The 10,363-nt window shown below is 51.8% G+C and overlaps 1 protein-coding gene across 1 annotated transcript; it reads left to right on the top strand.

Moving 5' to 3' along the window:
* Positions 1 to 379: 379 nt before the first annotated feature.
* LOC114034187 (probable ATP-dependent RNA helicase DHX37) lies at positions 380 to 10,089 on the top strand. Its single transcript, XM_027849790.1, has 12 exons — positions 380 to 470; positions 523 to 944; positions 1,472 to 1,586; positions 2,409 to 2,504; positions 2,760 to 2,833; positions 4,745 to 4,889; positions 6,159 to 6,235; positions 7,171 to 7,403; positions 8,394 to 8,505; positions 9,243 to 9,349; positions 9,713 to 9,901; positions 10,065 to 10,089. Exons 1-12 carry the CDS (start codon positions 380 to 382, stop codon positions 10,072 to 10,074), a joined length of 1,671 nt encoding a protein of 556 aa, XP_027705591.1. The 3' UTR covers positions 10,075 to 10,089.
* The last annotated feature ends 274 nt before the right edge of the window (positions 10,090 to 10,363 follow it).

The raw sequence follows: 10,363 nt of genomic DNA, 5'->3' as shown, positions 1-10,363 counted from the left end.
CTTCCTAGTCTGGTTTGTTTTGTGCTCATGGTTCTTTCCATGTCTGTTGTTGCTTTCCTGGTTCTGCTGACCTGGTACTTCACTTTGCATCAGTTCAAGTACATCCTCCTACACTTCTCTGTATTCCTAAGGAGTTTACATTCTAATGGGTGCAGCCAGCCCCTAGAGGGTAACGGTGGCTGCCAGGTAGGGAAGGGTCTTTCCGTTTGGGAAGTCACAGGGGCACCTCTTCCATTTTGCTTCTAGAATGGGACAGTGGGATGGAAGGGGAAGGCTTGAGGAACATGGCAGCTTGTTGCCTGGAAAGAATCTGGCCAAGGAAGAGAGTGCAGTCCAGCTAAGTGTGAATTAGAGTTCCATGAGGTCCTCCCTAATCAGGATGGTGGGCCCCAGAGATCTCGAGCTGAAGGGGTGTGGTCTCTGGTCTAGGTGGCATGACAGTGGCTGCCTATCCAAGAGACAGCTGCCAAGTAAAGGCCAGTAGTTGGAACAAAGCTCAACCTCTAGGTTGTCTCTTCCTAGAATCCTGGGTTCAAGTCTTGCCACTGGTGCATACTGGCCCTGTGTCTCTGGGAAAGTTACTTCACCTGTCTGTGCTGCCTAAGGCTATAAATTGTAGAGGAAATGGCGACCTTCATTGGCAGAGAGTTTCGTTGTCTAGACTTCCTCACGTCAGTGAAGTCACTGGTCCAGCCCTCATTCGCCTTCCATGGACTCATAAACATTTGCTGGCTCGTACCTGGAGGACCAGCTTCCCAAAGCCTGACCAGGCCCCGCTCACTCACTCAGCCTGGTGTCCCGGTGCTAGCCCAGGCGTGACTGGGGGGTCTGTGTCTCTGCAGAAGCAGCAGCCCCTGAAACTGCTCATCATGTCAGCCACGCTTCGCGTGGAGGACTTCACCCAGAACTCCCGGCTCTTCTCGGTGCCTCCCCCTGTCGTGAAGGTAAGCCTCCTCCTCTGTGCCAGAATTTGTGGTGGGCCCTGCTGTGTGGGGCGGGAGGGGCCTGTCCTGGACAGGAAGGAAGTCGGGGAGGGCCTCGGGCTAGAGCCCCCAGGAACGTTCCATTCTGACCATCCAGGAAAAACTGGGATTTGTTGGCATTTGATGTGACTGAGCCTGGGCAAGACACTTAGGCCCAACCTCTCTGGGCCTCAGTTTCTTCATCTGTAAAATGAGGAAGTTTACTTTGGTGACCTTTAAGGTCCTTTCAGCTCATAAATCTGTGTTCCCGTGACCTTTCCTTGGTAGTAAATCGAAAGGCCAGAGGAACATGCGTTACCACCCACATTACTGTCTGGAGAGGGTGGGGACTTCAGATCTTGCCTGTTCTGCCATGTACGAGGATCCCTGCCAAGTGGCCATGCGGCTTCTACTGGGAGACCTCCAGTGTTGGGGGACTCACTCCCTCCTGATGCTGCCTGGCCACGTTGGTCTGTGGCCTCATGATGCCTGCTGGTTGTTGTTGATAGGTGGATGCCAGGCAGTTCCCCGTGACCGTACACTTTAACAAGAGGACACCGCTCCATGACTACAGCGGCGAGTGCTTCCGCAAAGTGTGTAAGATCCACCGAATGTTACCTCCAGGTGAGGCAGCCGGCCCATGGGTTCAGCCTGCATGGTCGTCTTCATTTCTTTTGAAGCTTCTGCGGTACTAGAGAGGGGCCGGGAAAGCTGGTTTTGTCACTGGGTAGCTCTGTAATTACAGGCACATCACTTACCCTTGGTTCCCTCAAGCACACAGTGCCTTTCCCTGCACCTCCGTTTTCTTCACTGTAGAATGGGGGTGGTGGTGCACACCCCATGTGCTCTGTTAGATGATTTCACAGAACCTTAAGGGTCTTCTCAACCAATCCGTACTTGAATAAGAATTCCCTTCTAGAAGACCTCGGGGCGGGGCGGGGAGGGCAGCGAGGTGGCACAGTGGATAGAGCACGGCCCTGGAGTCAGGAGGACTTGAGTTCAATCCAGTCTCAGACACTTACTAGCTGTGTGACCCTGGGCAAGTCACTTAACCTGGATTGCCTCAAAAAAAGAAAGGAAAAAAGAGACCTCTTGTGAGGGGGAGTTCTGCCCTCTGCTTTGGGGCAGCACTGCTGTGTCAGACTCAGATTTACATTGGTGCCCGTTCCCTCCATGGCTCCTAGTTACGTCCTCTTTGGCCAAACAGAATCCATTTAATCCCTCTTCGGGGGGGGGTGGCGCCTTTCAGGTACATGAGCCATCATGTTCCCCCCATCCCTGAATGTTCTCTCCAACCATGAAATGGTAGAGGTAAAAGCACGTTGGAAAGGCCAGAGCACTCTCCAGGTAGTGTCCAGCTTGGCGTCCTTGCCCGGCACCAGCTGAGCTCGTGCCTTGTGGCCTCAGGACTTTGAGATCTTCACCTCCTGGTCCTCTTTCCCCCAGGAGGTATTTTGGTATTCCTGACGGGACAGGCCGAGGTACACTCGCTCTGCCGAAGACTCCGGATGGCCTTCCCATGTCTTAGAGGCAGCGCCAGAGGTACGCCAGCCGCGTGGATGCCTGGGCTCATTAAGTGAGCTAAGGGATGGGAGGAGAGAGCAGCTCTGCCTCAGGTGCCCGTTGGGGTATCGGTGTGGGCTGCAGTGGACACTGGGGCATGAGGCATTTGTTCCCAGCTTGTACCAGGGATGGGGGGGTGGTGGGCAGGGGGTAGGTGATGGGCATGGAAGGCCACCTACTTCATTGAGGAATGTGCTAAGGAATCCAGCTCAGGTTCACCTTTTTTTTTTTAAGGAACAGAAGAAAAGGAGGATTCCGTGGAAGAGATGAGAAAATTCAAGAAGTCCCGAGGCAAGAAGGGCCCTGCGGTACGTTGGCAGCTCTAGAGGTGGTCAGGGTGGGACCTGGGCTGTGCCTCCTTGGAGTTCCCACCTTTCGCCTCAAGGTGGTCTGGCGGCCCCTTCCCCAGGCATTACTTCTCTGTGCCCTCGCCCTGCCCATGCAGCCTCGGGGGGGGGGAGACCTTTCTCCAATGTAAAAAGCAAGACCTGTCCTGGGACTTTGTGCTGAGCCTTGGGCAGGAGCCTTGGCCTGTCATTAGCCTAGACTTAACCGAGACATGCCCCAGGGCTGCTTATGTAACCCCAGGCCCCTTTGCCAGCATTCAGCCTTGGATTCCCACAGAAGCCAAAGTAGCGTATCTGGCTCTTTCCCTATGCTGCTTATACCTTCTGGATGGGTCCCTTCTCCAGTTTCATTCAACTCGGTTTATTTCACCAAACGTGGTCCAGTAGAAGCTCAGACTCTGCACATAGAGGGTCCTGGGTTCAGCTCCCACCCCTTAATACCTTTGTGACCTTGTTTGAATCACTTAACCTTCGTGGGCCTCAGTTTCCTCATCTGTAAAATGAGAGGAGGTTGACCTAGAAGCCCTCGATGGCGTCCACTCCAGATTTCTGATCCTCTAAAGGGCCTGCTATGTGTTAGGCACCAAATTCAAAGACACGCCTGAAGTAGGCCTCTTTTTCAAGGAGCTTACATTGTGCTTGGTGGGGGTAGGGATGAGCACACACACAGACTCTCCGTGTCCTGCACCTGCTTCCATCCATAACCCTGGACAGGCCCCTTTCCTAATCTCCTGCCTGGATTTGCCCTGGAAGCCACATTCCCAGATGTGGTTATGACTTCCAGTTTGTAATGAAAATCAGATTGAAATGCTTTAGAAACTTATAAAGCATTTATGAGCCTGTTCCCTTTTAGAACAGGTCAGTGAACATCCCTGGCATGGAAGAAGGGCCCTTGGGAAGGCAGGTTACCCTCCACACTAAGGACCAGACTTCCCAGATCCCACAGTGCTGGGGGGGAGGGGGGCGGTCAGTGACTGGGGACCTCCCCTGAGTGGAATGCTGGCTGAAGAGCGCCCCAGTGTCCCTGACAACGTGGAACAGTAGGCGCCACCGTGCTGGGCACTAATGCAGGAGACATGAATACTTAATATGTGGAGAGGCACCTCGGGTCTGCCAACTGTGAGAGCTGCCCTCTGAAGCCTGTGCTGGAGATAAGAAGCAGTCTGGGCTTCCCTTCAGTGGATAGCTCGTGGTTAAGGAGGGGCTCAGGCCACCAGGGCATTAGAAAGAGAAAGCCTCTTCCTTCTGGGCAGATGATGGGAAGTCTGGCTAGTTTTTTACATGCCTTTACAGCCACATGGACTTTTCTACCCGGAGGAGATAGCTGGGCCTGGTCAGGGTATCAGGTGCTGAGGTCGAGAATACAGACATTCAAGACTTTGGGGTTCTTAACCTGGGCTCCACAAACTTATATGGGGAAAGAACATTCCATCTTTATTTTTACTAAGCTCTAACGTTGAGGTTCTTCATCTGTGTGTGTCCTGGTCCTCCTGGACAGCACCTGGGGAAGCCCATGAACCCCTTCTCAGAATCATAGCTTTAAATGCATAAAAAGTTGAGAGTCTAGGGCAGCATGGACGGATGGTCCTGTAGAGGATCAAGCTGGAGGCCCAAGTACCTGTGATTGTCTGATAGGTGACTGGTGGCGAAGGAGACCAGTTGTATTGAAATACAGATATTAACATGTATTTAACAAAAAAAAAGCAAACCTACAAAGGAGTTCACAGACCCAGGTTAAAAAGTCCTGATCTAACTGAGAGTTACCATTTGCTTCAATTATGTCACAGCTTTATTCTGAGGAGGGCCCATAAGCTTCATCGGGCAGACAGGCCTCCTTGCAGCAAGTGGTATCGCTCTCCCTTTTCTCCTTAGGCGCTGCCCAGAATCGATCTGGATAATTACTCAGCGATGCCCGTGGATGAAGGGGACGAGGACGGGGAATCAGAAATGGATGAGGAAGAGGATGTCGTGGGATCCGATCTCGACCTAGACCTGGGAGACGGGGAAGCCGAAGAAGGTTGGCCTAGCCAGGGTTTTCTCTCTGAAATTGCCCACGGCAGTAATCCTCTTGTGCCCCTGGGATGGGCTTCGCCTGGCTTCCACAGCGAGCTGGTTTTTATCCTGCTCCCCATTTCTGTCTGTGGTGTGGTGGCTAGAGCTCCGGACTCCTGCTCAGGAGGGCGCTGGGCTTGAATCCCACGGCAGATATCCTAGCTGCGTGACCTTAGGCAAATGACACAGCCTCTCTGAGTGTCCGTTTTCTCATCAGTAAAATGGAGGCAATGCCCCCTTCCTCCCAGGCTCATTGTGAGGATGGTATGAGATAAGGTCCACAAAGTACTTTGTAAACCTTTGTGCTCTATCAGTGTCTTCTTTCACTGTGCTGTAGTAGCTAGAGCCCCTGGGTCTGGACTCAGGAGAACCCGAGTTCAGATCCCGCCTCAGGTATTTATTAGATGCATGGCCCTGGCTCAGTCACCTAAGTCTTTTAACCTCTCCATGCCTCAGTTTCCTTCATCTGTGAAATGGGGATAATAATAGACCTACTATTGTAGTGAGGATCAAATGTGGTAACGTTTGTAAAGTGCTTTGCAAACCTATATATATGTGTGTGTGTGTGTGTAGATGAACCATCCAGAGCTCTGTTCCTCTTGATGCCAGTGTCGTGATGCACATTGATTGCTGAGCCTGGCTTGGAACAGAGTCCCTCCCTGGTCCCTGCCCTCGAGGCTTTGAGAGACATGGGCCGCTTCCCTGGCACACGTGGATGGACCTGTGAAGGACAGAGATGTGTTCCTGAGCAGAGAACATTCCACTTATTAGAATTAGGGCCTTTTCCATTTTTGGACACGTGGATTGTTTTCACCAGGGTTCAGGCTCCAACTCAGACATTTTCTGACTATGTGACTCTGAGCAAGCTGCTTAACTCCTCCTACCTTCAATTCCCTCATCTGTAAAATGGGGATAGTAAGCATTTGCCTCACAGGGTTGTTGTGGGGATTAACCTCAATATCATTTGAAAAGCACTTTGCAAAACTAAGGTGTTCTGTGTGTGCTGGCCATTAGAATGTTCATATGCACGATTCCACTGGCAACTGACATAATAATGTTATTAGTCTTAATGGTAATTAACATTAGCATTCATAATTAATGCTAATAAATAATTACAATTCATGTTAATATTAATAACAGTAGTCTTCAGTGTGTTGTCACTGGAAGCCTGACCCTGAGGCCTGTTGGGAGTTCCCTGCCAGCCTGACCTCAGCCTGTTTGTTTTCTGTAACAGATGAGAAGCCAGATGCCTCCCTCCCCCTTCATGTCCTGCCGCTGTATTCGCTGCTAGCTCCAGAGAAGCAAGCCCAGGTAAGCCTGGCGGTGCACACGGGCCAGGGCTGGCCGCTCTGAGGACTGCTCACTTCCTCCCGGTGGCCACTCCTGGGACTGCAGCAAGCCAAGGGACAGGAGCCTCTCACTTTGTCTTCTTGAGCCCGGGCGTGTTTGGCAAAAGATAAGCCACGTGCTTTATCTTTGCGACATGGCGTCTCTTTTTAGAGGCTGAAACATGCTCATCCATTTGCTTCTGGAGACAGGGGAGGGCTAGCCAAGCTGTGGAGGTCCCTGCCAGCATCTTCTGTGGGCACGGCCAGTGTGGGAATTACGTGTTTGTTACGAGGGTTTTCTGCTTCCTTTATGGAGAGGAAGAGGTCAGAACCAGAGCGGAGGGTGGACGGCCCCAAAGTGGACCAGGCTGCTTGGCCAGGTGGTGCGTTCTCCCTAGTTGGAGGTCATCAGGCAGCCAGCCACTCAGGATGCATTTATTAAATGCTTCCTCTGTGCCAGGCACAGCCTGAGTGCTGACATACAAAAAAGTCAAAAGGCAGTCCCTGCCCTCAAGAAGCTCGCCGTCTACTGGGAGAGACCGCTGTGGACAAACCAGCTACAACCAGGATAGACTGGAGAAGGTCTCAGAGGAAAGTGAGGGGCATTGGGGGGTTAGGAAAGGAGGTGGGCATTTAGCTGAGCTTGAAGGAGCCAGGCTGGGCTGTCCTTGGAGTCTCTTTGGGTGTGGGTCAGAGTAGACAGCTGCTGAGGGCCTGTGAAATTCTGTAGTCTGGGATAGTACCTGTGTGATCGTGGGAAGATCTGTTCTCGGAGCCTTATCTCCTTCTAGAACGTGTGGGCTTTGCATTCGATGCTCAGCTCTGCAGTGCTGCAGCCCTCAGGCAATTCCCACTTGGATCATGCTGGGCCTAGCTCAGCCGTTCGTACCGACAGGGCTTTGCTTTTCCCTGACTCAGGTGTTCAGACCTCCCCCGGAGGGATGCAGACTGTGTGTGGTGGCCACCAATGTGGCCGAGACGTCCCTGACCATCCCTGGCATCAAATACGTCGTTGACTGCGGGAAAGTCAAGAAGAGGTTTTATGACAAAGTGACCGGTGTGTCCTCTTTCCGGGTAACGTGGGTATCACAGGCATCGGCCGATCAGCGGGCAGGGAGAGCCGGGAGGACGGAGCCAGGCCACTGCTACAGGTAGGCAGGGACTGGGCAGCAAGGCTGTGGGACTGGACCATGGGGGAAGGGGACCGAGAAGGACAGCGGGAGATGGCAGAGAGGGGATTGGAGTGTTTGGAAAGAGCCCCGAGGACGTGGGTTCAAATCCTGCTTCTGTCACTGACTAGCAGGGTGACCTTGAACAAGTCCCCTAAATCCTGGGCGTCTTGGTGCCTGATTTGTGAAATGAAGAGTTTGGAGTTGAGGTCCTCTAAGGTCTTCTCAGCCCTAGATTTAGACTCTTTAGGTTTTCCCCAGGGATGTCCTCACAGCGCTTCACTCTTTGTCTGGCTTAGCTAACCGTGACATAGTGCATTAAGGCTTTATGAAGGCTCAGATGGCATTGGAATCCGGGGCTGACTCCCACAGCCAATTTTCATTCATATAAAAGGAGAGCAGCAACATGGAGAATATTTTTTACTATTATGTTGCATTACTTTTTATTATGCTTTTGACAAACGTGAACATTGCCATCTTCAAAGAAAAGCAGAAAAGAAGGTTTCTGTGTGAAACTGAGTTTTGATTATGTGGAGCTTGGGTTTTTGTCCGCGAATATTAAATTTAGCACAAGAGTTGGAGCAATCCTGCCTCTGTCTTTTGTATGCTTCTTAAATGTTTCATTGATGCTTCTGACTATCCCCTGTAACTTCCCCTCCTCCCTAAAGAAAAAATAAAAAGTAAATACAGTCAAACAAAAGGTTGGCAGCCTGGCCCAGTGGTTAGAGTGCTGGATTTGGAGCCAGAAAGACCGTTGAATCCCACCAATACTTACTGGCTGTATAAGCCTCAGTTTCCTCATCTGTAAGATGGGGAGGAAGCTTTCATGAGGCTTATATGCAATAATTCACATACACCTGCCGTCGTGTGGGCAGAATCTTAGAAACTAGCATTACTTGAAGCTTCTTAGGACCGATCGAAGGAGGCATTTGAGTCCCAGCAGGGTCTGGAGGGTCTCTCTGTCCCCCACAGGCTCTACTCGTCGGCCGTTTTCAGTGACTTTGAGAAGTTTTCTCCTCCTGAAATCACCCAGCGACCCGTCGAGGATCTGGTCCTTCAGATGAAAGCTTTGAACATAGAAAAGGTGAGAGGTGGGGGGTGTGTACTCGGGTAGCAGGGTTGTGGGAGAGAAGGCAGAATTCCCCAAAACAGAAGAGAAAGTGCAGGGGGCACATCCAGCTTCCTGCTGTCTCTCCCCAGCTGATTTCCTGGAGGGAAAAGAGGCTTCTTACGGTGGGAAGTCGGTTTTGAAGGAGACGTGCTTCAGGCATCTGTGTGTGTGAGGCTTGTTGGATAAAGGAAGGGAGGGCATGCGTGCTTTTCACAGTGGGAGAATCCATGTAGCTGGGGAAGGTGGCTAAATGCACTGGGTCGGAGAGACTTGGAATGCTGGGCTGAGCCTAATAGAGGCACATTTACAAGGCAAGGATGCAGAGTTTTCCATGTGGGTTCCAAAAATTTTAAAAGCAAGTGGGCATTCGTTTCGTTCTTTGTAGTTTTCTCTGCGGGCCTTTTGACCTGGTGCCAGTCATGTGGTAGGTGATTAATAAATTCCTGTTGGCTCATGGATCTATTGCTTCATGCTGACCAGGGACGGAGGGAGAAGATAGAGAGACGGGGTTTGACTTAATAATAGAAAGAAGCTCGTTCGTGATTAGCGTTGTCTCAAATTTAAAGGGGACCAATCCACGAGAACAGCAGATGGCCCCTCGTATGAGGTGGGGCTCCTGGTCGCCAGCCTTGAACCCAGTGCAGACGTTCTGGCTGTTTGCTGCATTCATTCTCATCACTTTTCTCACCCTCCACAAATGCTTTTTATAGGTTGTCAACTTCCCATTTCCATCCCCTCCTCCCATGGAGGCCCTGGTCGCCGCAGAGGAGTTGTTGACGGCACTCGGGGCTTTGCAGGAGCCTTTGCAGACGGGACGGTATGCCGGGCCTGGGTCTGCTGGGACTCTAGGAGGAGGCAGGGGTCGGTGAGGTTAGCATTAACAGCAGCTGACCTGCTGTCTGCTTTCCTTATTCCACACACGAAGAAAGCATCACAAGTTGAATAAGATCCAGAATGACTGTGGTCAGATGGCTGGGCTTGGTATCAGAGTGACCTGAATTCAAATCCTGCCTCACACACTCCTAGCTGGGCAAGTCACTTAACCTCTGCCTCAGTTTCCTTGCCTGTCTAATATGGAGGTTGGACTCCCGTGGTCTCCAAGTTCCTTTCCAGCTCTAAATCTGTGATCCTGATGGTCTCTTCTAAAGCCAGGAGTCACCTGCAGCATTTTTCTCCCCAGGTTGAAACAGCTGCAGGCGGCAAAGCTGAGCTGCCCAATCAGTCCCTTGGGGAGAACCATGGCCACCTTTCCGGTGGCTCCTCGTTACGCCAAGATGCTGGCCCTCAGCCAGCAGCACGAATGCCTGCCCTACGTCATCACCATCGTGGCTGCCATGACGATCCGCGAGCTGTTCGAGGAGTTAGACAGGTGGGTGATGAGGGGGCTGCCATGGGCAATCTGGACAGAGCAGCAGGGCGACGTTCTGCTTGGCCTCCAGGGCTGAACAAGTAACAGATTTGGCTTTCTTATTATAAGGAAGAACTTCCCAGAAGGGGAGGGAGGACATGGGGTCTCCTTCATGTTCTTTCAGCAAAGGCTAGAAGGCCACACCCTCGTCTGTTGTAGAAGGGATTCTGGGTCAGATTCAGGGGGCTGGGCGATCCCTGCTCTGCTCGGCCAGCGCCGACATAGGTGAGGCTGGAGGTCAGGAACCCTGATTCTTGATCTGCTGCAGACCAAGTCCTTCTTAGGGATCAGCACCTGACATTTCATAGGTAAAGAGCCCCTTTACAACACGGGTCTCCTCTTCTCTGCCACTTAACTTCCCCAGCTATTAGGGTCCCACCCCAGCTTCCCCCCACCCCCCCCAAAAAAATCATATTATATATG

This window comes from Vombatus ursinus, unplaced genomic scaffold (genome assembly GCF_900497805.2).
Source record: "Vombatus ursinus unplaced genomic scaffold, bare-nosed wombat genome assembly UNPS02008421.1, whole genome shotgun sequence".
Lineage (NCBI taxonomy): Eukaryota > Metazoa > Chordata > Mammalia > Diprotodontia > Vombatidae > Vombatus > Vombatus ursinus.
This window is presented reverse-complemented; position numbering and strand designations above follow the sequence as displayed.

Excerpts from the sequence above, each read along its gene's own strand:
- LOC114034187 (XM_027849790.1), top strand. The coding sequence starts at position 380 with ATGGTGGGCCCCAGAGATCTCGAGCTGAAGGGGTGTGGTCTCTGGTCT. Across the intron at positions 1,587-2,408 it reads CCACCGAATGTTACCTCCAG|GAGGTATTTTGGTATTCCTG; the intron begins GTGAGGCAGCCG and ends TCTTTCCCCCAG. Across the intron at positions 4,890-6,158 it reads AGACGGGGAAGCCGAAGAAG|ATGAGAAGCCAGATGCCTCC; the intron begins GTTGGCCTAGCC and ends TTTCTGTAACAG.